This window comes from Brachyistius frenatus, unplaced genomic scaffold, assembly GCF_029030835.1.
Source record: "Brachyistius frenatus isolate BFR_SWC_R1_liver_20210118 unplaced genomic scaffold, ASM2903083v1 Contig_171, whole genome shotgun sequence".
NCBI classification, from domain to species: domain Eukaryota; kingdom Metazoa; phylum Chordata; class Actinopteri; family Embiotocidae; genus Brachyistius; species Brachyistius frenatus.
Window position 1 is genome coordinate 637,183 of NW_027210770.1, and position 27,818 is coordinate 665,000.

The following is a 27,818-nucleotide window of genomic DNA, read 5'->3' on the forward strand; positions in this document are numbered from 1 at the left end:
GAAGGGATAAAACATTTCCCCCAAATCTGAGAAGGACGCGAGTAGGAGGACTCAGTGAGAGGAGGGAGAGCGGAAGCAGACGGAAGCGGAGGCCCGTCAGAGGCGTCTGACAGCCAGCTCAGGAACTCTGGATTTGGTTTCTTTTGTTTACTTTGAGGCGACGCTGAAGTTTCTCTTTGTCGCAGTTCAATCGGTGGTTTTTACCGGAGTGTGATTACCTCGGAGGCGGACTTGTTCCCGGGCCGTGCTCTGCTCTGGTAACCCGAAGGCTGTGTCGGAGTTTGGGAGTACCGCAGGCCGTCGGCGCGCGTCCGCTGCATTTGTTCAGCACGGGGCGACATTTGGCGTGCCACCCCGGACTCTGGATCTAAACTTTGTCTCCCGTTGTCCTCCCAAGTCTGATCCCCGGGGGAGAAAGGAGTGAGTGAGTGTCGCGGAGGTGCGGTGTCTGTGCTCGGTGCGTCGCTTTGTTCCGATCGGCTCGTGACTGTGGAGATCCAGCCGGAGCAACTTTGCGTGGAGCTGCGCGTCTCCGTGAAATCAACAAGTTGCATCGGATTTGGTTTGTTTACATGTGTTTGTGAGACATCCAGCACACTATCCGGGGATCGTATGACTGTGTGGCCGTAGAAGGGCTCTGGCTCAGGGCGGCCGAGGCAGCCACCCTCTACTGTGGGAGTGGGAAGGGGGCACACACACAGGCTCCGTGGAGCTCCGTGACATTGTCAGTGCCGGCTGTTTGTGTCAGTGGATTAATCTGAGTGATAACATCACTCTGCTCTGCCCTACTCTGTCCGGTGACGAATCCCCCAGAAAGCCCAGTAATTGGAGCTATTTTTAGTTTGAGGGATGGGGTAAAAGCAGGCAGCTGGAAACCCAACTCCCCTCCACCTCCTTCTCTTCCACCCCATCTATCACTCTACCTCGCCCAGCCCACCTGGCAGCATGCTGGGCGAGCCTGGTTAGCACAGACCCGACCTGCAGCTAGTTAATGTGTCCAACAAGTAGTCTGGAAGAATAACGGATTTTAGATGAACTGCTCAGCTGCATCAAAGCAAATCTGTTGGACCCATACTGACCATGTAGTCTGAGTATCCCTTCCTCCACTGGTGAAGGCTGCACTGGACACTTACAGTATAAACCCTGTTCTGGATTACTTCTTGAGAAGATGGCTGAAGACCCGGCCGTGTACTTCTGGACTAAGTGAACCTATCAGAAGCCCGTAGAGTCTATGCCTTTATCCCCTGGACATTCAACTCCAACTCCTAATCCGAGCAGACACCTAGATTAGACGAAAGGCCTCCTTTTGACTACCTAATAGATCAGTCACCAGCGGTCTGGGTGGTACTCGCCTCCAGCGCACAGAAAGAATGCATGAAACTGCCGAAACCAACGTAACGAAAAGCTAACCTGACTTAACCAAAAATTCTATCTCCCTCCGCTCCCCACAGAGAAACAGAATATATATGTAGAATGAGAGATCTATATCTATAGTGTAACTCCACAGAAGACAGAGATTACATCCTTTATATTTTTACTTCAGAGTCAAGCTGCCTGTATACCAGTTGGTTGCCTTAGAAACCACAGTCACAAAAGAATTAAAAAACAAATAAAAATCAAGCCAGAGAAGACGGTGCCTTTTGATTGGTTGGTCGGTTTCCCACCATTTCAAGATTCATTTATTTAGTTGGATGTAAACTGTTAAAGTGAACTCTGGGATTGATGACAGTCACCTGACACCCCCTCCCCCCTTCCCTCCCCCAACAAGCTCCGCCCATATGTCAAGAGCATTTTTTTGATTGACACTGTTTCCCTGCTGGATTTGAACATTTGCCAAGCATTTCCATGGTTGTCACATCATCATCCGTGGACGACAAGACTGTGCCCTCTTGTAGGATGGTCCAATCAGAACCGTGGATCACCTCAGCACTGCTCCGCAAGAACAAGAGTTAGTACACACACACACACACACACACACACACACACACACACACACACACAGGTTCTCCTCACCTCACAGGATAGTCGTGTGTGTGTGTGTGTGTGTGTGTGTGTGTGTGTGTGTGTGTGTGTGTGTGTGTGTGTGTGTGTGTGTGTGGGCCTTGAATTCTGGCTGTTCTGGTTCTGACTCGGCTTCACACCTGGGTGTGTGACCCGAACAGTCTGAGAATGGTTCAAATGTGCACAATTTATTTTTATTTTTTTAAACAGAATTTTTAGACCAACTGTTCCTTCTTTGACTGTCAGCCACGTGACCTTTGCTGTGCTTATAAAGACTGTTGAAGTCCTCATAGCAGAGGCTCAGGGGAAGCTAACAAACATGCTTGTTGAGGAACATATTTAACTTGGTACTACTGACATAAGAAAAGGAACAAAACAACTCTGTGTGTTTTATTCAAAGAAGGAAGTGTGACTTGAAATCTGTCTGGAAAACAACTTCTGTTTTTTAATTTTCTATGTAAACTTCTGCCTGAAGTGTTTGTAGCTGCTGCTGCGAAGCTTGCCAAGTTGTTTTGAAGCACTTCTTGCTCTCTTCAGCGCCGCTTCAGCCTTCAACTGAGTCACAGTTGCAGTCCGTTTTTTGATTTTACTTTTCTTTCAGTGAATCTTGCAAACAGCAAACCCACAGAAAGTTTCCCTGGATGGATGCAAACAATCCTGAATGGTCAGATGAGCTGTGAGTGTTTGGACCGACCAGATGTTTTTAAGGGAACAGCAGAGAATTCATTAATATCCACTTTGTTAAGGAGTCACGTTGTTGTTGTCGATACTGCAGCATGTTAAAGCTTGACGTGGACATGTGTTTATTTACATGTTCAATAAGTGAAATGAATCCAGAGACGAGTGCGGCTTGTTTCTAACGGTGGATCCTGTGTGTGTGTTTTTCGCCAAACGCAGTTGCTGGACTTTATTGTGATGTGAAAACGTGTCAGTGTTATTTTCACTGCTGTTAAAGATCTAAGTGTGTGTGTGTGTGAGAGAGAGAGATCTGTGACATGTTTAAAGTGGGATTTGCTTCATGGACTTTTTCTTAGCACCGATGCCCTCCTTCCTTCACAGGAAGCTCAGTTCTTCACTTCCTGTCAGCGTCGTTGATGAGCAGCTCGTGTTTCCCTCCAGCTGCTGCTGTGCGCTGCAGACTTCAGGTGACAGGAAGTGTTGGATGGACATCTTGTGTATTTTATCGTTCACCCTTTGGAAGAATGGATCTCGGTGACACGCAGATTATCTGACCTGGGAGTCACTTTAGTAGCTATCGTAAAGCTTTCCATCACATCACATGAGCTTCATCAGCGCGCACTATTTCCCCAGCTCATAGAAGTAGATGGAGTCACATTTAACAGTTCAAACATTTGTCTTTTCTAATTTTTTTTTGTCAGATAAGATACAGATCAGACTGCAGGTCAGAATCAGAGAGTAAACAACTGACATCACAGCTGATTACAACACAGGTTGGATCATTTCAGAGGGAAAACACCCTCAAATAGATTCACTGTCTGTTGGTACTTGTCCCTGGATTTTATACTTTCTATGGAGCCTCCAGATATCTGCCACCCACATGGACCTCTGCTGTCCCAACTAGTCACCCTGACTGAACTACCACTGCTCCTAGTTTTGGTTTCTATTGGTAGTTATGACCTCCACGAGCAGGATCACAGAAAAACTACCAGACAGTATTTTCAGTGAAGTTTGTTCGACGTGTGCAGTGTGGGCTGAGGAGGAACACATTACATGGAACATCTGGCCGACTAAATGTCACAAATCTTAAAATCCAGTAGATGGCAGTACAGTTCAAAAGTGACAAAACATAGGCCATTTTCAAAATATCACAGGTAGCAGTAATCTTCTGGGATACTCGCGTACTTGCTCTAACTGGAAGCTGTATTTTGGACTTTACCTGTATCCACAGGAACATCCTTATGCTGCCACTGCATTTGGACACTTTCACATTTATTTAATGGAAAAAAATTTAAAAAAAAAAATCTATATTATTATTTTAATACAGCAAGCAGTCCATATAGAGAACCAGGGGTCAGTTGGGTGCTATACTGGGTGTGACATCCAAGTCACACCCAGTATAGCTCGGCTCCGCCTCCAGACATACAAGTCACGCCCTACTGGAGTCTGGCTCCGCCCCCTTGATATTCCTGCTTTCCTGTTGTGCAAACGTAACTCTTGAAATCTGCTTTTAGAAGTGCTCTCTGAAAAACAAATGTAGGTCACCTTCTTCTCTGTGACTTTATTAACTGCTGTAGCGTCACACAGCAGAGCAGGAGCATGAGAGCTGTGTTGGGATATATGTTGGATATAAAGTTTGAGTTTGATGTCGTGCCTTGAACTGTACAAGCTCAGGCTACATGCTTACTGTTTCTGTACTCTGTCCAAGGTGTCTGCCCACAGGTCTCCGTTATGGCCAACGTGTCTCACATTTCAGAATAAACTAGATGTCTAAACTAGATGAATAATTATGTGCAGAAGATATCTCTGCTTTCACTGAGCAATCGAAGGAGAACCGAGGTTGTGGCTGGATTGTCCGTCGGTCTGGGGACGGAGGATGTATTATTCCATCGTACAGGGAGGACTTTATTTGGGACCGTGTTTACAGGGACTGGGTTGTTCTTTGGATAATTTAAAGGCAGAGGTAGTGAAGAGAAAGTAAGTTTATCTGGGGAGCTAGGCTAACCTGACGGCTGCTCTCTGTGCAGCAGGGCTGGACATCTGTCAGAAGGACAGGACGCCCATGTTACAGCCTACAGAAGAAAACTTAGTGAAGAACTTATTACCTCACTGGACATATTTATTATTATACGTATATCTCTATATATTCTTGACTTAGTGCAGTCTGACCGTATTGGGCACCGGGTGGAATCTATTAAAAACCTTTCCTCTTCCTGTTTGCTGTTGAGTACGGTGTCCCTCCTGGATCAGTTCTGGGACCAGCTGTCCTCTGCATATTAAATGCTTTACTCCCGACTCATTCACAGAGATGAGATCTCCTGAATGTGTTGTGCGGGCGACAGTCGGTCATAGCTCTGTGTTAAACCCACTGACCAGTCTGGTGAGCCTTCTACATCATCGCCTGGTTGATGTGGACAAACTGGATGTGTGTCACGGACCATCCCAACACACATCCTGCCATCTACTGGTTTTCTGAGGGAACAAATCGGCTCTGCTGCAAATACTCATGCTAGTTTGGTAGTTTGGAGCAACACGACTTCTTTATCACCTCAAAAATATTTTTTTTAAAGTGCCCTGATAAAAGCAAAGCTGTCCAGAGGTCAGCTGGGAGGTCTCTAATCAGAAACAGGACATGTCACCACATCACTCCTGTTTAAACTGGTTTGTATGCAGGACTGATTTGATCATGTTATTGATCAGCTGCAAGGCCTCAGAGTCTCAAAACAGAACAACTTTGGAAAATATGACCATAGTTTTGTTAAAGAGATGGTTTATATTTACTTTTCACGGTTGTCATTTTAATCTGTTGAAGAGTAGTGTCGTCAGTGCCTGTAACACAACGTCTGACTTCAGCTGTTAAACGTCTCTTTCTGACCAGCTGACTGTAATAAGAAGAATATTTATAATGACCTGCGCCAAGGAGCTTCTGCTTTCAGTGTGGTTTGTTTGTTTATTTGTCAGCAGGATTACAGAAAAACTACCAGCCTGATTTATGGGCCGAGGAAAAACCTTTTACATTTTAAGATCTTAAAATCCAGCAGGTGGAAGTAAAGTTTACTAGAGAAAAAAAAAACATAGGCCATCCTAGAAATAATATGGTTCAGTGTCTCAGCCCACCCTCAAATGTCACAGATACGTCCTCGAGAGACACCCTGGATATCAGGCACACAGAGAGGACCAGCAGGGTCCACCGGCACCACTAGGATCTGTCCTGGGCTCAATGATGGTAGGTACACTGTGGAGCACTTAGGGATGGTGGTTTTTATGGGCCAGAACCAGAACAGAAAGGAATATATCCAGACACATGTTGAGGTTGTGGTTGCAGGTCATAGAGGAGTGCTGGTGGAGGTCTGTAATCTATGGTCTCCCTTCAAACAGAAGCACCCACCAAACCCGGGGCGGGTGCCATCTGAAGCTGGTTATCTGTGGTCAGAGTGAAAGCCTTGATCACACAGCTGTGAGGCCCCGTTCCAGGTGTCCCTCTCCTGTGTTATCACACCTGTGTAGTCGTCACGCAGGTGTGTTCCCTCCCGTGTGGACGTTCCTCTGACCGTATCTTCAGTGATGAATCCAGGTTTTAGAAATGCAGAATGTTCCTGAGTCAGCAGTTACAGCGCAGCTGATTCATACTGTGCTATACACACCAGTGTTTCTATTAATCTGTCCACCTGGTTATCAATAGGAGAAGCCTGAAACTTGGAAACAGCTCTCACAAAGGTTCACAGAGCTGAGCCACAACTTCAAAATGTTCTGTTAGTTAGAAAACAGTCAGTGTGTTCGTATCAGAGTTCATTTCATCTAGTTTCACCTAATACACCGACTGCATAGTTTATATCTTTAATGTCACATATTGTTGAAGCAGCACATACGTTGGTCAACACATGTATGCAGTGATTATTAGTGGTGTCCATCATTTACCATCTCATGTTTTTACACTAAAATAACCCACTCAATACAAATATGTATCTCAATCTTCAATAATTACCTTTAGCTGCTTACTAAAAATCATTGGAACAAAATGTGTTTATCTTTAGATTATTGATTTTTTTTTGTTTTGATTTTTTTAATTTGTCAAATAGTAATATTGACCTCCAAAATCCAGTCTGAGCCTCACTAATATTATAATATAACACTATATGAAAATATGCAATAAGAGTTGTTCCTGGTCATTTAACAAATACCTGTGACATATTCATGTTTTTTTAATTTGCACATACTGTACAGAGGGAAACATCTTTTTAATGTGTAGTGGCTTTATTATTTACATCCCGTGTGTGTGAGATTATGTTGTTGTGGTGATTGTGTCGTTGGCTTCAGTCGGTGTGCTCTTCAACATGAACTTGGTCTCAATCAGCTGCTTTGTGTTGTGTTCAAACCGGAGTACAAACGACAAAATGTAAAATATCACAAGCACCTTGACATCGATATTGTCGAGGGGACTTTAGGTGTTTTTATAAATTATTCACACAGTGTTTTTGATTTATAATCATCACTGAGAACTTGAACACTTTTGTGTGTTATCTATTGGTAGCATGTTTACAGAACATGTGTAAATTGTAAAAACAGGAAAGAAGCCATTTTAAAATGTATTTTATAGATTTGGTATCATCCAGGAGCTCAAAGAAACGTTTTGAGCGACACACTGTGTTCCTGGTGAGTTCAGTTCGGATCACTTTACTGTAACAGAAAGATGACATCAATGTCACATCATCTGTAGGTGATATTTAAACTAACATCATGTTATAAACTCTCAATATATCGTTCGGCCCGACAGAAAAACCCTGCGTGGCTTCAGCGTCTGTAATAAAATTACTCTTCATGCAGGTTATTGTTATTTTAGAGAATGATTCAACTTGTGAAATCTTTTGAACTCCGTGTCTGCCTGAAGTTTTAACTCTGCTTCTGTTGGTCACCCGATCTCACCGGACCACGTTGTGCTCTGAACACATACGTGTGCACATACTTGGACTATAAATACTCCTGTGCGAGGCAGAGTTGCCAACTGTTGACGGCCTGTGGTGGACTCGGTGGCGGTCGGCTCGCTGTTGTTGCTCGTCGGCGTGTTTGTGAGCAGGACTCAGGTGTTTGTGACGGCGCCGCCGGGAGCGACGCCTCATTGTTGTTACATCACCTTGCGGCAACACGACGCCGATGGGGAGCCGAAACGGTGGTCAGGAGGAGAGAAGATGTCTGTTACTGACGTCAGGAGCGAGGGATGAACGGAGGACGGCTGGCTGAGCAGACTGAGAGGAGAAGAGGTCTGAGGAAGCAGCAGGAGGATGGAGGAGAGTGGGGGGGGAGAGGGGCTGGGAGGGTGGGTTGAGTTGCTAGGGGAGAGGATGTCAGACTGTTGCTGAGAGCCAGGTCTGCTATTGGAAGCTACTTGCTTAGCAGGAGAGCAGCAGAAGAGGAGAGAGAGAAGTAGCTAATGAGTATTGTAGCCTGGTTGCTGAGACAGCACTGGGTTTATTTATAGAGCGCTGGCCAGCCAGCCCTTAGATACCAACAACGAATAAGCTGACAGAGAAAGAGGGGGCCTCAGCCAATGGCAGCGCAGGCAGGGGGATGCCAGATTGAGGAAGTGCTGTGACTGCCTCTCAGTCTCTTAAAGAGACGGCGCAGATTTCTGAGTACTAGGCAGATATTCTGTCTCTCCAGCAGTGACATATCTGTAAGCAGGCCAGGACCGGAGCACCAGCACCGGCCCAGTGACGCTGATTGGATTACTGTCTCTGCTCCGTCACACAACACAACGCAACGCAAGTAAACAGTTCAACACACACACTGTCCAACACACACAGTTCGAAACACGGCACCGCACAACGAACACACACACACACACACACACAATAAACATAAACAGTCGAACACACTCAGTTCAACACGAACACACTCAGTTCAACACGCACTCAGTTCAACACACTCAGTTCAACACACTCAGTTCAACACGCACTCAGTTCAACACACTCAGTTCAACACACTCAGTTCAACACACTCAGTTCAACACACTCAGTTCAACACGCACTCAGTTCAACACACTCAGTTCAACACACTCAGTTCAACACGCACTCAGTTCAACACGCACTCAGTTCAACACACTCAGTTCAACACACTCAGTTCAACACACACTCAGTTCAACACACTCAGTTCAACACACTCAGTTCAACACACTCAGTTCAACACACTCAGTTCAACACACTCAATTCAACACACTCAGTTCAACACACTCAGTTCAACACGCACTCAGTTCAACACACTCAGTTCAACACACTCAGTTCAACACGCACTCAGTTCAACACACTCAGTTCAACACACACTCAGTTCAACACACTCAGTTCAACACACTCAGTTCAACACACTCAGTTCAACACACTCAGTTCAACACACTCAGTTCAACACACTCAGTTCAACACGCACTCAGTTCAACACACTCAGTTCAACACACTCAGTTCAACACGCACTCAGTTCAACACACTCAGTTCAACACACTCAGTTCAACACGCACTCAGTTCAACACGCACTCAGTTCAACACGCACTCAGTTCAACACACTCAGTTCAACACACTCAGTTCAACACGCACTCAGTTCAACACACTCAGTTCAACACACTCAGTTCAACACACTCAGTTCAACACACTCAGTTCAACACACTCAGTTCAACACACTCAATTCAACACACTCAGTTCAACACACTCAATTCAACACACTCAGTTCAACACACTCAGTTCAACACACACTCAGTTCAACACACTCAGTTCAACACACAGGTTGAGAGCTGCCCTGCTGGTTCCTGGTTCTTGGTTCATAGACCCTGGTTCCTGGTTCGTAGACCCAGGTTCCAGGTTCATGGTTCATGGTTCATGGATCCTGGTTCTGCAGTATCAGATGATGTGAGATGAGGAGCAGTGAATAATCAGTGTTTGTGTGTGGATGATGATGACGACGACGACGACGATGATGATGACAGAAGTCATTGCTCCATGTTTACAGTGAAGTTCTGTCCGGCATCATATTACAGTGATGTAGTCCTGAAATCTAGTGAGCACTAGCCTGCCTCAGCTGCTCTCACCTGTCACTGTCAGCCTGTGATCTAGCAGGGCTGATCCAGCCACGAGTCGTCCCTCCCACCCCCCGCCCCCCCACAGACTGACTGACACACCTATGCTGCTGCAGGTGACCTCAGAGGAGACAGTGGTCGGTGGTCAGCTCTCAGCGTGACAGTGGTTTCTAACTGATTCACTGAGTTCACTTCAAATAGTTTTTGTTCGTACTTTTCTCTGATTAAATAAACTCATGTTTTCTCTGGTCGGATCTGAACTGCACACAAAACTGCAGCTCCTGTTTCACTGTGAAGCTTTTAGCAGACATACACGTACATATATACAGCTTATATATACACATACATATATACAGCTTATATATACACGTACAAATATACGTACATATTTACAGCTTGTATACACATACATATGTACATGTTATATATACACATACATATATACAGTACATATATACAGCTTATATATACAGTACATATATGCAGTTTATATACACGGTACATATATACAGCTTATATATACACAGTACATATATGCAGTTTATATATACAGTATAGATATACATGTACATATATACAGCATATATGCAGTACATATATACAGTATATATACAATATATATGTATATATATATAGCTTATATATAAAGTACATATATAGACAGCTTGTATATACAGTATATATAAAGCATATACTGTAAATTTAGAAAATACATAATACATATATAGAGCACATATATTGAGTACATACACAGTATATACATAGAGTACATACTTTAAATACAGTACATGTATACAGAACACATACTGTGCATATACATATATATACAGCGTAAATACAGATTTACAGTACATATACTATACACAGCACACAATGCAAATACAGCAAATATACATACAGTACACATATACAGTCCATATATACCGTATGTATACCATATATATGATATACAGTACATATACCATATATACTGTATATATATAACATATACAGCAAATATACATTTATACAGTACTTACAGATATACAGTAGAGCCCATATACTGTACATATAGTATATATATATATATATATATATATATATATATATATATATATATGTTGGGATTGGCTGTATGTATCAGAGACGGACAGTCTGTGGTTCTGTAGATGTGAAGATCTGCGGGTCGATATGTTAGAACATGAGAGCCTTTACTTGCACACACACACCTGTACACAGCGAATGATGGGTTACATACCTGGATAATGGAGGGTGTTTCAGATGAAGACTTTCTGTCATACAGCAGCCTGTTTTCAGAATATTGGATCCATTCATAAACTACATGAAGTATTTCTACAGTGATCACGTGTTGATATTTCAGTCTCATATTTATATGGGCGGTTCTCTCTCTGTGAGAGCACCAGTGTCATTCATCCCTCTTCTCTGTCTGTGGAGGAAGAGGAGCGGTGGTGGGCAGCTGAACCACTCCCTGTCCATGGAAACCAGACCATCAATAATGATGCAGAGCGACGAGCTGTGTTCTGACCCACATGTGTCCTCCTCCGTGGGAGTCTGCGGGAGCTTCATCTCGGATATATATCTGAACAGATCTGATCTGAGGCTGTTAAAGATAAACTGATCTCATCATAATCACAGTCGCTCCCCGGAGACCTCCACGTTCAAACAAACTCCGTTCTGATTAGTGGAGGAAATGTGCACTCGGTGTCACAGGACCACGCTAGAGCTTCTGGATGCTGGTTGTCTTGGCCGGTTGTTCGTCCACATCAGCAGCTGACTGAGGCGGTTCAACCTCTGTTCAGACGCATCACCGCAGAGAGCTCTCTGATTGGCTGTTGTGAATCATTCATTCACTCATTTAAAGCAGAATTCTCGTAATTTGTCCTTTTTTATTACCTTAGCTGTAGTGACACTTGTTGTTTTATGATGAAGCGATGAAGACTTCATTCATCTTCCAACGGTCGGATTCAGCAGGAGAACACGCTGCTTTCTTCTGGATTTCTTCTAAGTGTCCTTGAGCAAGACACTGAACCCTAAATTGCTCCCGATGCCATCCGATCGGTGTGTGTGTGAATGGAAAACAGTGTAAAAAGTGCTTTGAGACCAATGAGGTGATGAAGCGCTATACGAGTGCCGACCATTTACTGTCTACCGTGTTTCTCTATGATGTTTCTGTACATTCACGTTGGTATCCTGCAGGCTTCAGGTGCCTCTCAGGTGTGTTTAACTGCAGCATTTAACAGATCCAATCTCTGACATGATGATGGTCTTCGCTGTATTTACTGCAGGATTAATTGAAACACCGGCTGATCTGAATTTTTTGGAAACAACTGTGCTGTTTGTGTTTGAGCTGCAGTACTGCAGCTGCACAGTAGGGGCAGTGCAGCCTTATAAACACACCGGTTTGTGAGACAGCGGAGAAAAGAAACAGTGAGATGTGTTGAAGTGATGCCGGCGAAGAACATTTATCTACTTTGTGAAACAAACCACATAAAAGTATGTTCTGTTGTGTGGAAGGTGATGATGATGATGATGATGATGATGATGATGATGATGATGGTCTAAAGATTTATAACACAAAGAAAACCTCTGTTCCCAAACGGCTCTCAGAGACTCTGCAGGTTTCCTCAGTGAGTTCAATCAATGAATCACCGGTCTGATGTGTGAGACCCTCAGTCTGAACTGAACCACTCATGAGTCTGGTTTTGTCAGGAGTCGTCTGTCCCCCCCTTCCTGGTGAAGCTCAGCAGTGACACCAGGTTGGTTTTCGAGTTGTGAGGAAGTCGTGCAGAAGTTGTGAACGAAGCATTTGGTTGGACGAGAGTCCGTTTTGTGAAGTGTACCAGGAGCTCCTACTGTAGTCTCGATGTGGAAACATGAAGGTCCCACATGTGTTGGCACTTTTTTTTTTTTTAAATCCTTTGTGCAGGATCGCTGACCTCTTTATCTGCAGCGCAGTCCGGTCTGTACACGTCTTACATGCATTTATAAAAGTGAACAGAAGTTAATATTCACCTCACTCGGGATGAGGATCAGTTGTGTGGTGCAACGATAGACCAGCAGCAGCCGCGATGGAGGCGCCGAGGGTTCCCCGCTCTAATCATCTCTCTCTCTCTCTCCTCAGGTGTAAGCAGCTCAGGATGTCCGCCCACCTCCTCCTCCTCCTCCTCCTCCTCCTCCTCCTCCTCCACTGCCCAGGGCTTCTCCCTCGCTGAGCCAGCCATGACCAGCCAGCACACACATACACACCCCTCCTTCAGCTCCATCCACTCCATGGCCGAGCAGCAGCAGGTAACACACACACACACACACACACACACACACACACACACACACACACACACACACACACACACACACACACACAGAGTCAGTGCTTTGTAGGTCACCTGTTTGATCGGCTACAGTCTCACAGGGACGTACTCACATTGTTTCATCGTCATACATTCAAACGTCCACGTGTGTTTTGAGCAGCGACTGAAAATGACTTGAGATTGTCAATAAGAAAAAGTAATATTGTTTACATTGAGATAAAGACAGCAGAGGATATGACTTAGACAAATAGCGAGTGTTATTAACAGGCTTCAACAATCAGAGACGTGTCAGCGGACGTCCAGGTGGACCGACCTGCTCCGCTGCCTGTGTGTCTTCACATCCAGCTGCTCTTCTTTAAATGTGTAAATGTGAAGCGTTGGAGGCTCTTCGGTGGTCCGACAGCAGCTCATCAATCAGTACAGTCCAGCTTCAGCCCTCCACTTAAAGTCCAGGATTTAACTTCTTAACATCCATGTGGAGATTTTATCAGACACAAGACACATGATGAGGGAAGTAATCATCCTACACAGTATATGGAGACAGTCTGATACAGGCAGCCGGGCCTTCAGACATCAGGAATACGGCCCCGCCCCGTTTCTGGGAGAAAACACAGGACCCTCACTACAGATTTGAGTGTAAAAGTAACAGGAAAAAAACTAAAACCATTTAAAAAAAAAAAAAATTAAAAACACCATGTCAGGTGAATATATTGTATATGCTCCTGCCAGGATATTTCCAGAAGTCAAATCTGATCCCTCTTCATCTCCCAGCTGGTTTAATAACTGTCCTCTGAGTCTATTTCCACCTCACTGAGTCTCCAGGTGAGAAAGTACCTGTGAAATGTTTCAGTTTTCAGATGCACGCTGACATTAGCACTGTGCTAACTGACCGAGCTCCATTATAACCCGCAGCGTCCCGTTAGATCTTTCTTTCACAGTCTTTTTTAGGAGGTGTTATGAATTTAAAGTAGAAGTTTAGAAGTCTGTGCAGCATGCAGGATTGTTTTCCTCCACAAGGAGGCGTGGTGGCTTCTTCAGCTGAAAGTCAGAGCAGCAGGACTTGAATGAACTTAGAGAGGTTTGGAGTTGGACAGTTCACACTGGCTCTCATTGAACTTTAGTATTTATATACTATATATATATACATATATATATATATAGAGAGAGAGAGAGAGATAGATAGATAGATATTTATATCTATATAATATATATTTATATTTATCTATCTAATTTTCTGTGTTAAACCTCACAGATGGAAATAAAATGTCCCCATGAGAACAAATCCACACGTTTAAAAGTTAGAGGTCAGAGGTCACTGCTAACATCTGTAATCTGCTGCTCCACCCAGACCCGATCCCTCCATGTAGGAGCACGTCAGGTGTGTTCGGATAGCGAGCGGTCACCTGGCTCCACACCACACCTGTACCACAGTCTGGAACATCCAGAGTGTCAGAGCCCATCTCCAGGGCCGAGGTTCATGAGAATGTGCTGATCCCATCAACATGTGGTCTTTGGATCTGGATCCGGGTCAGAGAGTGTCTGCCCAGATGTTCTGAGGGAGGAGGGAGTGCAGGGGGGTGTTCTCAGTGTTCAGGTGCTCTAGGTTGAGTCAAGAAGAACCCCAGACAGGAAGCACGTGTTCACCTGCAGAACAGAAAGTAAGGTCTGGATCAGGAACGCTGAAACTTAACAGTGAAGCTGCAATGAGAACTTTCTGACCCAACTCAGCTTCTCCACTTGTTGCTCTGGACAACCAGGAGACACGACAGAGTTCTCTGAGTCAGAAGCAGCGCCAGTCAGCTGAGCAACGTTTACGATGGAACAGAGTCACATGGTCTCATCAGGAAAACAACTAAAGGGTGTTTGATTGATTGATGTCATCATCTGATCTTTGTTTACCTTCACTGTGTGCGTGTGCCTGATGTGGTCACGTTATCAGCAGGTCAGAGGTCATGTGTGTGTGCTTTATCTTCTTTGGTAACAAGGAGCTGGCAGGGATCAGTATTCTACTAAGATGAGTGTGTGAGATGAGTGTGTAAAGGTGTGTATATTCCTGTCTACAGGTGCTGTCTGATATGACCATAATCCAGCGGAGGATCCCCCCGAGTTTCAGAGACCCTGCCAGCGCCCCCCTGAGGAAACTCTCTGTAGACCTCATCAAAACTTACAAGCACATCAATGAGGTGGGACACACAACAACAACACACACACACACACACACATACAATAACCAGAGCTGATGCAGGGTGTGTACGTACACACTAGGACGTACCTAGCAGCAGAGCGGGGACCTGATGCTGTGCTGCCCCCCTCAGGTGTACTATACTAAGAAGAAGCGGCGGGCCCAGCAGGTCCCTCCTGAGGACAGCAGCACCAAGAAGGAGAGGAAAGTCTACAACGATGGCTACGATGACGACAACTACGACTACATTGTCAAAAACGGAGAAAAGTGGCTGGACCGCTATGAGATAGACTCACTGATCGGGAAGGGCTCCTTCGGACAGGTGAGTCCGCTAAGGACGAGAACCATAAGGTTTATAAAACCTTATGATTAGTCCTTAACGTTTGAACCAATCAGAGCAGCAGCAGTGTAACACACACACACACACACACACACACACACACACACACACAGCACACGTTGTAGACGTGATGGGAGCAGTCTGACCTGCAGCGAGTTGACTCCGCCTCTCCTCACCTGTGTCTGCAGGTGGTGAAGGCCTACGACCACCACGAGCAGGAGTGGGTCGCCATCAAGATCATCAAGAACAAAAAGGCATTTTTAAACCAGGCACAGATCGAACTACGCCTGCTGGAGCTCATGAACAAGCATGACACTGAGATGAAATATTACATAGGTAAGATACACACACACACACACATTACAGGCTGATCAGAAATGGCTTATTTATTCACAGATTTGTTTCCACTAAGTGGAAATAGTGAATTTTCTGTCGTAAACATGGCTGTTGTTGCTTAAGAAACAATATTTATTCCTATTTACAATATGAATCAGATCTTAACTATGTTCTGAATCAGATTGTTTCACTCTGTGGTTTCATGATGAACCTGGAAAAGTGACCTTCTGAAACCCTTATTAGAATAATATGATGATAAAATAAAATAATATCCTGAATGTGTGAGTCTGATTTGAACTGTGCTGATCATAGAGATCTTCTGTTATTAATGCCTTTAATGTGAAACTAACCTCCTCTGTTGATGAAAAAATAAAAGGCATGTAGCTCATCGGAACACAGAACATGAACATACAGCAGGACATGATGAAGGTGGAGGAGGAGGAGCTGGTTGACTTCAGTAACAGGAAGTCTGGGTGGATGATGGAATCGTCACCTCACTGATGTCACTTTAAATGGAGTTTATATCTGAGAGTGAATGCTCTGATTCTGACTTCACTGTATCTGCTAACCTTCCTCTCTCTGTGTGTGTGTGTCTGTCTGTCTGTCTGTCTGTAGTCCACCTGAAGCGTCACTTTATGTTTAGGAACCATCTGTGTTTGGTGTTTGAGTTGTTGAGCTACAACCTGTACGACCTGCTGAGGAACACCAACTTCAGAGGAGTCTCCCTCAACCTCACCAGGAAGTTTGCACAGCAGCTTTGTACAGGTGGGTGGAGTTACACAGAGTTTGTACAGGTGGGTGGAGTCACAGAGTTTGTATACAGGTGGGTGGAGTCACAGAGAGATTGTACAGGTGGGTGGAGTCACAGAGTTTGTACAGGTGGGTGGAATCACAACACGACCTGTCATCCCCCCTCCCCCGGTTCTCCTGGCGTCACCTCCGTCATCTGTCCTCCTCCTCACTGACATTCCTCCTCCGTCCTCATCCTCCTCCTCCTCACTGACCTTCCTCCTCCTCTTACATCTCCTCCTCTGCTCCTCCTCCTCCTCACTGACCTTCCTCCTCCATCTCCTCCTCCTCCTAAATGGTAAATGGTCTGTACTTGTATAGCGCTTTATCACCTTTCGGTCTCAAAGCGCTTTAACATGGTTTTTCCATTCACCCATTCACCCACTAATGAGACAGATCACCATGTAAGGTGCTGCCATCAGGAGCACATTCACACACTGATGGTACAACATCGGGAGCAACTTGGCATGTGGACAGGAGGAGCTGGGGATCGAACCACCAACCTTCCGATTAGTGTTCAACCCACTCTACCATCTGAGCCACAGCCTCCCATAAAAAATTTTAAACAAGAGGTATAGTGCAGATTTATTGCTATCCTGTAATTATACTAGATCTGTTGTTGTTCTTTGGGAGCTTCGCCTTCAAGCAGAGTGAACAGCCAGCCATTGTGCAACCGTGAGTACATCCAGCCGTTGCAGTTGTCACTCCTGTAGAGAATAGATCTTGTTAGCCGGTAAGCTAATTTGCGCGCCCACAGAACGTAACGGTACGGGAGCGCGCGCGGGATAATAAAAAAAAAATAAAACTGATAATGAAATAGATCCCGGTCAAAAAAGCTGCCTCGAGTAAACAACAAAGTGACTATGTCAAAGGCGGTATTTACGACTATCTAGTTCGATGTAAAGTAAGTCCGTAAAGGTCTCAGTTTGAATGAATGCTTCGCAGCCACATGTGTGTGTAGAACTTGCTGTGCCTCCTCCTCCATGTCTGCTTGGTTCTCCAGCAGCTGGTTGTCAGTCCTGAACCTGAAGTCCTTCAGGAGGACGTCTGTCCAGATGTTCTGTCCACTGTTGGTCAGGCCTCTTCTGCTCCTCCTCCTCTTCTGCTCCTCCTTCCAGCTCATGTCCTACACCTTGGACAGTCTCAGAGAAATCTTTGGTCCTGTCTATCTGCTGATCATACATCCCAATGAGGGGCGGGGCCATCACATTATCCTCCTCCTCTGATTTAGATTTAGATTTGAATGATGTCTTTTTTATGTGTATCTGACCAATGTCTCGTTTTGTCCACAGCGTTATTATTCCTGGCCACTCCAGAGCTGTCAATCATCCACTGCGACCTGAAACCGGAGAACATCCTGCTGTGTAACCCCAAGAGATCTGCCATCAAGATAGTGGACTTTGGCTCCTCCTGCCAGCTCGGACAGAGGGTGAGTAGAACCCACAGATCCTCACTGACATGAAGCTCTAAGTACAAATAAAGTGATCCACTGCAGGAGTGGATGTAGAGACGGGCTTCAAGGTCGGCCTCTGAACTCCTCTCGTCCTCCCCGCAGATTTATCAGTACATCCAGAGCAGGTTCTACCGCTCTCCGGAGGTGCTGCTCGGGATGCCCTATGACCTGGCCATCGACATGTGGTCTCTGGGCTGCATCCTGGTGGAGATGCACACAGGAGAGCCTCTGTTCAGCGGCTCCAATGAGGTAACGGCAGCACAACAACATGTAAACATGATTAGTGCAGCAGAGCAGTTATTCAGTGTTTTCCTTTACCGACATTCACGGTTCGTGTGTGTGTGTGCGTGTGTGTGTGTGATCAGGTTGACCAAATGAACAAGATTGTGGAGGTTCTGGGGGTTCCACCTAGCCACATGCTGGATGCAGCTCCTAAAGCCAGGAAGTACTTTGACAAGCTGTCCGACGGTCTGTGGACAGTGAAGAAGAACAAGGACGTGAAGAAGGTGAACCTCAGATCATTTACAGTTCTCATGAACAGCAAGGAGGTCCAGAATGTCTGAACCCCAGGGGTGGGGGGGCTGCTAATATGTTCTGTATATACAATATATACCGGTGGGGCAGGGGGATTATTAAACTAGAGTTTATATTTTTCAGTATCTAAGTACTGATGAGTGTGTGTGTGTGTGTTGTAGGAGTATAAGCCCCCAGCGACACGGCGTCTTCATGAGATTTTAGGTGTAGAGACTGGGGGGCCAGGGGGCCGCAGGGCAGGAGAGCCAGGACACGCCCCCTGTGACTACCTGAAGTTTAAAGGTGAGTCATCACTCTGTGGTATCGGTTATATTATATATATGTAATATTTTATATATATATACGTATATATAATATATTATATATATAGATACCTTTAGCCTTTGCTTAAGCACATTAATTGTCCGTATTCATTTTGAAGCCCCTGGCTATTAACACTTAAATAAGGCTTAATCTATTTACCACAGGAAAATAATGCAAACATTTGTCCACAGTTGGTTGGCTCTGGTTAATCCAGAGTGAATGAGTTTAAAGAGGAAAGAGACAGCAGAAGTGGTTTTTAACACAAAAATAAAGAAAAAATGGCTTCGAATGTAAGAAAAGTCGAGAAAAGACACTTAACTACAAAGATATATAAAGTGGGCTCAGGATGGCAGCTGTAGTACAGGCAGACTGCTGTAACATAGAGTAGGTGGTGAAAAGCACCATCTGCTGGATGTGAGGCAGAACTACACACATACAGACTACAGGCGGCTGCCTTCCTCTCTCCTCCTCCTCATGCTCCTGTCCTGCTCCTCCTCCAGACCTGATCCTGCGCATGCTGGACTACGACCCGAAAAGCCGCATCACGCCATTCTACGCCCTGCAGCACAACTTCTTCAAGAAGACGACCGATGAAGGAACCAACACCAGTTCATCCACATCCACCTCTCCTGCCATGGACCACTCCCATTCAACCTCCACCACCAGCTCCGTCTCCAGCTCTGGTACACACACACTACACTACACTATACACACACTACACACTACACTTCACACACTCTGAACATGGACCACTCCCATTCAACCTCCACCACCAGCTCTGTCTCCAGCCCCCATATACACAATACACAATCTACACACACACTATACACTACACACTCTACACTGGGGTGTGTGTGTCTTTAACGTTCCTCTGTTCCTCCTCCAGGTGGCTCCAGTGGTTCTTCCAATGACAACCGAAACTACCGCTACAGTAACCGCTACTACAACTCTGCTGTTACACATTCAGACTACGAGATGACCAGCCCTCAGGTACACACGCACGCACGCACGCACACGCGCACACACACACACACACACACACACACACACACACACACACACACACACACACACACACACACACACACACACACACACACACACACACACTCTCCCTCTATCAGCTTGGACTCACCAGGCGTTTTCGGAGCGCAGGAACTTTTCAGTTTTCCGTTCCTAGAACTTATTTTTGTGTTACTTTTTTAAGCCCCTCCCCCTGGACAGCTACTTCCCCTGTTACAAAAGGAGCTGTGATGACGTAAGTGTGCAGCGGTCAGTCGAACACCGGAGCAACCGCCATGTTTAAAACGGCATGTGAACACAGTCAACCGTAAACTTCAGCTCTGAGACAGTTTGATGACAGCTGACGTTGTTGCAGACTTGGTGTCCTGTTACTGTGAGACGTCCACCTGCTGGAGGACAGTCCAGGTGACGGTGCAGAGACACACCTGGAGACATCTCAGCAGGTGGCAAACACAGAACTACATCACATGATCGTGTCTCACCTCTCTGTCCCCCCTCCCTCCCATCCAGGCTCCCTCCCAGCAGCAGATGAGGATGTGGCCCGGCAGTGATGGTGGAGGTGGGGGTCAGGACCCAGCATACACCCAGTTGCTGCTCCACAAGCCGGCTGCCTCCCAACAACACCAGCGCCACTTCTTGGACCCACCCCACCACCCCCACCCGACTTACTCTCACCACGGGAACGGTGGGCGTGGCCTGAGGCAGGCCGGACAGACGGGCATCGGTGGAGGGGGGGGCCAGCAGGGCTCCTCGCCCCAGATGAGTGACAGCATGGATGTGGGCGTGTCCCTAGGGCTGCACCACCTGGGGGCGGTGTCTTCCATGGAGGCCTCTCAGTTCGGCTCTGCATCTCTGCCCCTCGCTCTGCCAATTGGACTGTCTGCCTTCCGGACTCGGACGGCCCCCACCGCCCCAGGGCCACAAGCCCCGCCCCCTGAGGACTACTACCCTGCCTCCAACAACAATAACCCCGCTGCAGGGGGCAGAGGGAGGCCGGACTCAGACGAGGGGCCAGCCAACTCTTGATAAAACCTGAACCATGCCCTAAAGCCATACAATTTTAACTACAACTACTACAACTACACACACACAGCCAGAGTTCAGAGACAAAGAGGTGAACTTTGTGCTGCAGGAGACAGTTCGTACTGCATGAGAGGAGGAGGAGGAGGAGGAGGAGGAGGGAGGAGGATGCTGGGAAAAATCTCCTTTTAGCCTGTTTTAGTTTGTTGTCTTCGTTGCGACTGTAATTGGAACGGAATGATTGTGATAAGTTTGTTTTTATTAATATTATTGTTGATTAATATTATTTGATTTTTCTCGGGTTTGAGGAGTTGTGTGTTCTCTTTGGTTGTTGTTTTAGTCTGGAGAGGAGGAGGAGGAGGAGGATGAAGAGGAGGGAGAGGAGTCGTGCTTTTTCCTTTTTACTCCACATGGTGGCCGGACGTGGAAGGAGAGAGTCACACTGCGACATCAGTGTGTTCATGTTCAAAGGCTCCTAGAGAGGAGCAGTCACACACACACACAAACGGACACACACACAGAAATACACGCACACACAAACGGACACACACACAGAAATACACGCACACACAAACGGACACACACACAGAAATACACGCACACACAAACGGACACACACACACAGAAATACACACACACACAAACGGACACACACACAGAAATACACACACACACAAACGGACACACACACAGAAATACACACACACACAAACGGACACACAGCCTCACTGCGTTCGTAGACCGTCAGGCTCTTCATCCACTCATGTTGGTTCCCTTTGACCTTGGATGCACCGCTATGATTGACAAGTCCACTGGCCCCGCCCACTTAATTTGCATATTGACAACAACAATCGAACACACAAGAACACATTTTAATAGCAGGTGTGAATGCAAAGATCAGGAGTCATTTGTGTGTGTGTGTGTGTGTGTGTGTGTGTGTTTGGTGTGTGTGTGTGTGTGTGTGTGTGTTCAGGACTCGTGGACTCCCTCTCGGTCTCGGTGCAGTGTGTCCTCCCTCCGTCTTGCTCCGCCTGCTCCAGACAGACGTATGAGAGTGGCGTGGGTTCGGGAGAGGGGGGGGGGTGGAGGGAGGAGAAGGTGACGGGACACTGATGCCTTGCTGACAGGGATCTCCTTCTCCTCCTCCCCTCCCCCTGCTCTCCTCCTCTCCTCCTCCTCCTGGCGTGTTCCTCCTCCAGACAGCTCCTCCTCTCTGTGCTGCTAATCACCATGACAACTGGTCCGGATTGCTGCTAAAGATCCAACACAGATCAATAAAGAAATAAAAAGAAATAGAAACAGAAATAAAAAAAAATAAAAAACTTTTTAACCCTTCTGCTTAAGAGAAAAGGATAAAGTAAGAACCACTGCATCTCAATGTATTTATTACTATTTAACAAGAAAAAACAAACTGAAAGTAACCCTTTTTTCTGCTCTTCTTTGTTTGGTTGCCTTCTTTCTGCAGGTGAGCTCTGATTGGCTATTGTAACAGTGACAGTAACTGGTGACTGAGTTGCCACCGGTTGTGGGGGCTGGGTGGAGGGGACGGGTCGGGGCAAAATAAAGTTGGATATATAATAAGAATAAAGAGTATACTTTTGCACACCAAAGTCAAACAAACATCAGATCTCTGCCTTTCTTCTACTAATCTGGTCCAGCAGCTCAGGACCAACGTCTGTCTCTCAGGACAGGGACACACAGGGACTCACAGAGACACACAGGGACTCACAGGGAGACACAGGGACTCACAGAGACACACAGGGACTCACAGAGACACACACGGACTCACAGAGACACACAGGGACTCAGGGACACACAGGGACTCGGACTCGCAGGGACACACAAAGACTCACAGGGACTCAGAGACACACAGGGACACAAAGGGACTCACAGGGACACACAGAGACATACTGGGACACAAAGGGACTCACAGGGACACACAGACACACTGGGATACACAGGGGGTCTGCAGACTATGTGAGGGGACATGTCCACAGCTCTGTTGGAGCTCCGGTTCCGTTGACGACCAGGACAATAAGAAGATTAATCTTTTCAACAGAACTTTGCAGCGGCTAAAAGACGACCCGGTGACGGAGAGACGGGTCAGGACGGCTCAGCTCAGAGACGTCCATCAGCTGCTTTACTCTGGAAGGACGAACTGTTAAATGTCAAATGTCTCGCATGTCTTCATCACATGTTGTGTGTCCATGAACAGGAGACATGTTTTAATGAGAAGGCCAAGTAGAGTTACAAACATCCCATGTTCAGGTTGACTGTTAGCATTAGGCTGATGTAGAGAGAGAGAGAGAGAGAGAGTGTGTTTGTCTGTCTTTATTTCACTTCCAGCTGTTTAACGTGTCGTATTCACTGATACAAACAGTCAGTGGAGGAAGAGAAGCAGCTGATGGAAGACATTATTGATATAATAAACTGGATGTTTTCTTACATCAGAAATGATCCGTCCTTTCTCAGTCAGCCCTCAGATTTATTTCAGATATATTTCAGATTTATTTCAGATTTTTTTCAGATATATTTCAGTTATAGTTCAGATATGTTTAGATATGAATAGAATAAAACTGAACAGAACAGAACAGAATAGAATAGTATTGTCATTGCACAATACAAATTAAAATTGCTCCTTCTGGTGGTGCAACAGTACAAACTAGTAATCTTAAAACATTAAGCAGGGTTGATGTACACAGCAACACACACACACACACACCTGAACACCTGTCCGGGTCATCTCGGTCTAGTTTCATTAGACAGACGAGTTCAGGTGTCTCTCAGGTAAAAACTGATCCTGAATCTGCTGTTCACAAATACACAACAGCATCAACACACTAACACAGAACACAACTATCAAACTTCCAACACATCGTCCTTCAGACAGGAAGACAGCTGCAAACATATCACGTGACCTTCCTGTCTGACAGACAGAAATAAAATACTGATATATTCTCTAATTCATTAAAATTCACTGTTGAGCTGATTTGTATTTGGTGAGTATTTATGATGCAGTGCCATCCTCCGACCTGTTGGTGGAGCTAAAGCTCCATTTCATCGTTTATTCAAAACCATAAAGGCTTCAGAAGAAGGAGACGTTGCTCTTATTATGAAGGAGTCCTGCCAGAAGTCGGAAGTGTAACTCACAGCTGTGGAGTGACAGAGAAAGAGACACACACACACCGGACCGACGGGACACGGACCAACACACCGCTGCTGTGTCACAGACACACACAGGTAACAGTTTCTGTTCCGTCTGTCCAGGTGTGTGTTCAGGAGTGTGTCAGGTGTGTGTTCAGGTGTGTGTTCAGGAGTGTGTCCAGGTGTGTGTTCAGGAGTGTGTGTGCTGGTAGTTTGTCGCTGTGTGTGAAGTATGAAGTGAAGCACAGACCCAGAACCACGTCCAGAACCAGATCCGGGTCCCTGTCCTGAATCTGGACCTGGTTCAGAGCAGCACGTGGAGATGCTGATCATCAACAGACACTTCATACCTGATCAGCTGACATTAATTTAAATATTCTTTCGTTTTATAACTCTTATCACGTTATTATGAAATATGTTATTACGTCAGAGTGTCACCTAACGACCTGCGGGGACCCGGAAGTTCACCTCTGACCTCTCACAGCTCCACCCTCAGACAATCTGTATGATGTGTGTTCATGTGGTCGGTTATTAATCAGGTAATTAAAAATACATGATTAATGTGGAACAGCAGAGAAGTCTGTGGTCCTCTGAGAGGACACAAACGGTGGACAGTTGGACAGACAGCTGGTGACAGAAGGAGATGTCTGATAAACAAACTGTCTCATTATCATCATCAACAGGCCTTCATCTTCATCAGACACACCCTGCAGCTCACCCTCTTCACCCCCACCCACCCTGCTGCTGTCCTGAAGCCCCGCTCTGATTGGATGGAAGCTGTGTCTGCAGCCAGCCAATGAGAACGGTCGCGGTCCTCGGAGGCGGGATCGGGGGGTTGGCTGCCTCCTACTACCTGTGCAAGAACCCCCTGGTTACCAAGGTAACACACACACACACACACACACACACACACACACACACACACACACACACACACACACACACACACACACACACACACACACACACACACACAGTGTCCAGTTCCTGTCACTTCAGAGGATGTGACCTTGACTGTCACAGTGGGAGGGGAACATCAGGAACATCAGGAACATCAGGAACATCAGGAACAGAACACAACAGAACATTAAACAGAACTGGTACAATTGGACCGTGTGAGAACAGTTGAGTCAGCAGCAGGGATGATGTCTCTGTCCACCTGTCCTTTATATACAGTCAATGATCCCGACCCTCACTGATGAACTCTGGGTAATCACAGAGGACCAGCTGGAGGAACCTGCAGGAACAGGAATCAGTATATGGACCACCGATCGGACCGTCAAATTTTTTGATTAAAAAAAAAAACTTGAGAAAATGGATGATTTTTTTTTTACATGTTTTGAAGCATAACATGCGTAACATGTTCATGACATTAATATGTGTAACCACGACCCATAACTGCAGGCAAACATCCAACACATAAAAATATACAAATAATAAAGAGTATTAATGAAACACGTGGACATGAAACATCATGTAAACTACACGTGTGTGTGTGTGTGTGATGAAATCCAACAGGTGGTTCTGTTGGAGTCCAGCAGTCGTTTTGGCGGCTGGCTCTGGTCCACTCGGAGGTCCGATGGAGCCGTGTTCGAACACGGACCTCGTGGGATCCGACCCGCCGGGACGGTGGGACGCAACACACTCAACATGGTGAGTTGTGTCTCGGCGACGAAGTGTTGAATGAACGAGTGTCGTCTGTCAGGAACAAACAGAAGATGGAAGATTAATATCAGACTTAGAAATCAGCTGCAGAGATTTATAAACTCAACTGAAGAAAGAAATGAATGAAACAGATCATTAAAAAATGAGACCTTAGGAAAACTCCTTGTTATAATTATGAACTTATTGTTATTATTATGCCATAAAATCAGCATCATGATATTTTTACCTTCAGTTGTTGCTTGAAATATGAAACGGCGTCTGAAAGAAACACAATCAAAGTATCTGAGGATGACAAACGAGTCCTGAATGTGAAGATATCAGAAACTGTTTCACACTTAAAGGTTTATTGCTGAGTCGTCTGAATGAGTCCAACAGTGATATTCAAAATGAATTCATTATTAACAAGTGTTACATGTGTGTTTCTGTGTGTAGATGGAGGACCTCGGTCTCACTGCCGACATCCTGCCCGTCACCTACAGTCACGTTGCCTCTAAGAACAGATATCTGTATGTGAATGGAGAACTTCGCAAGATGCCTTCAGGAGTCAGGTAGAAGAGAGGGAGGGAGGGGTGTTCGTGTTGGGTTGGGTGGTCAAATCAACCACTTATTTCATGTTGTATTCTAAGTATTCACTGTTTATAAAAGTGTTCGTAGCTTGAAAAATAAAAGATAACATACACTTCATTTTCAAAATGTAAACAAATCAAATTTGCTCAGTGAAACCACAGACTGTTTATAAAAGTGTTCGTAGCTTCAGGTCTGTAAAATGGTTCTGATCCAGAAGTGTCTTCAGCTGCAATACCAGCGAGTGCCACTAGAAGTCGGCTCCAAAAAGCCTCCGGCTCCATAGACTCCCATTCAACTTCTCTCATCAAATCCAAAGTGAATAAAATGTGTCCATCAGTTATCTCGGTGTTGTTAGCTAAAGTCACTCCTTCTTCTTAGTTTTCTGGAGGTCCATCTGAAAATAATCCCTCATTCATTAGAAAAGAAGATTCAAGAAGACCTGTTTTTGGGGGCGTGTCTGTTTGATTGACAGGCCTGTGGTGCAGTCAGGTTACAGCTGTCGGTGGGCGGGACGTAGTATCGTCAGGTTTCCAATCAGATCCACCGCTGGCTCCGCCCCCAGCTCGTCCAAATATGGTCACTTCCTCCTCCAAACTGCTCTGAACTAGCAAGATGGTGACGGACAGAATCTGAACTGGAGGATTCATAACGTTCATGAACCAACGATGATGTCACTGATGGATAATGACATCACTGATGGATGATGACGTCACTGATGGTTGATGACATCACTGATGGTTGATGACATCACTGATGGTTGAATGCTACGACACGTCAGACGGTTTGATCAGAACTTCTTGGAGATTTCTGTTTGGTGAACAGCTGCTTGATAAAACCCCGACAGTGAACCATCATGATGTATTGAACCTCCCAGCAGAGACTGATGCTGCTTCTCCTTTCAGAAAGTATTAAGAGGTCTGAATACTTTTTGACTGTAGATGCAGTTGTTCATGCAGATTCAACATCTGTCCACGTGTACCTAATAAAGTGACTGTAAATGAGGGACTTCCTGTCGAGAGTCAGATGAAACAGATTCTCGTATGGACTTTTCGTCCCTCTCTGTCTTCCAGCGGACTTATGAGGACGGTCCCCCCCTTCTCTCGTCCCCTCCTGTGGAGCGTTGCCATGGAGATGCTGGTGAAAAAAGGCAAAGAGGATGACGAGTCCATCCACTCGTTTGTTTCTCGGAGGCTCGGGAGGGAGGTGAGGAGGACTTCCTGTCAGAGATTTCACTCTGTCAGTGCTGAGTCACCGTTAACTAACCTGCTGCGTGTGTGTGTGTGTGTGTGTGTGTGTGTGTGTGTGTGTGTGTGTGTGTGTGTGTGTGTGTGTGTGTGTGTGTGTGTGTGTGTGTGTGTGTGTGTAGCTGGCAGACATCGCCGTGGACAGTCTGTGTCGCGGTGTGTTTGCGGGGG

The 27,818-nt window shown here is 45.8% G+C and overlaps 2 protein-coding genes across 4 annotated transcripts in view; both read left to right on the top strand.

Annotated features, from left to right (window-relative positions):
* The window catches only part of dyrk1b (dual-specificity tyrosine-(Y)-phosphorylation regulated kinase 1B), a 39,069-nt gene extending 16,422 nt beyond the window's left edge, over positions 1–22,647 (top strand). The window contains exons 1-13 of one of the 3 annotated variants that reach the window (XM_069717231.1): positions 425–1,948; positions 12,858–13,024; positions 15,111–15,230; positions 15,363–15,551; positions 15,758–15,905; positions 16,521–16,670; positions 17,987–18,123; positions 18,250–18,396; positions 18,513–18,653; positions 18,843–18,963; positions 19,485–19,667; positions 19,871–19,974; positions 20,518–22,647. In XM_069717231.1, coding sequence (XP_069573332.1) covers positions 1,846–1,948; positions 12,858–13,024; positions 15,111–15,230; positions 15,363–15,551; positions 15,758–15,905; positions 16,521–16,670; positions 17,987–18,123; positions 18,250–18,396; positions 18,513–18,653; positions 18,843–18,963; positions 19,485–19,667; positions 19,871–19,974; positions 20,518–21,033 — 2,226 coding nt within the window. In that variant the 5' untranslated portion in view covers positions 425–1,845 and the 3' untranslated portion in view covers positions 21,034–22,647. Of the gene's footprint in view, positions 1–424; positions 1,949–7,769; positions 7,938–12,857; positions 13,025–15,110; positions 15,231–15,362; positions 15,552–15,757; positions 15,906–16,520; positions 16,671–17,986; positions 18,124–18,249; positions 18,397–18,512; positions 18,654–18,842; positions 18,964–19,484; positions 19,668–19,870; positions 19,975–20,517 lie in introns of those variants that run through there. The other 2 variants (XM_069717232.1, XM_069717233.1) reach the window with 2 other exon arrangements.
* Positions 22,648–24,164: 1,517 nt separating this feature from the next.
* Positions 24,165–27,818, top strand: part of ppox (protoporphyrinogen oxidase) — an 8,712-nt gene continuing 5,058 nt past the window's right edge. The window contains exons 1-6 of the mRNA XM_069717251.1: positions 24,165–24,267; positions 24,855–25,051; positions 25,690–25,824; positions 26,269–26,384; positions 27,474–27,606; positions 27,770–27,818. The exon at positions 27,770–27,818 is cut by the window's right edge and continues 96 nt beyond it. Of these exons, the coding sequence (XP_069573352.1) occupies positions 24,968–25,051; positions 25,690–25,824; positions 26,269–26,384; positions 27,474–27,606; positions 27,770–27,818 (517 nt within the window). The 5' untranslated portion in view covers positions 24,165–24,267; positions 24,855–24,967. The remainder of the gene's footprint in view (positions 24,268–24,854; positions 25,052–25,689; positions 25,825–26,268; positions 26,385–27,473; positions 27,607–27,769) is intronic.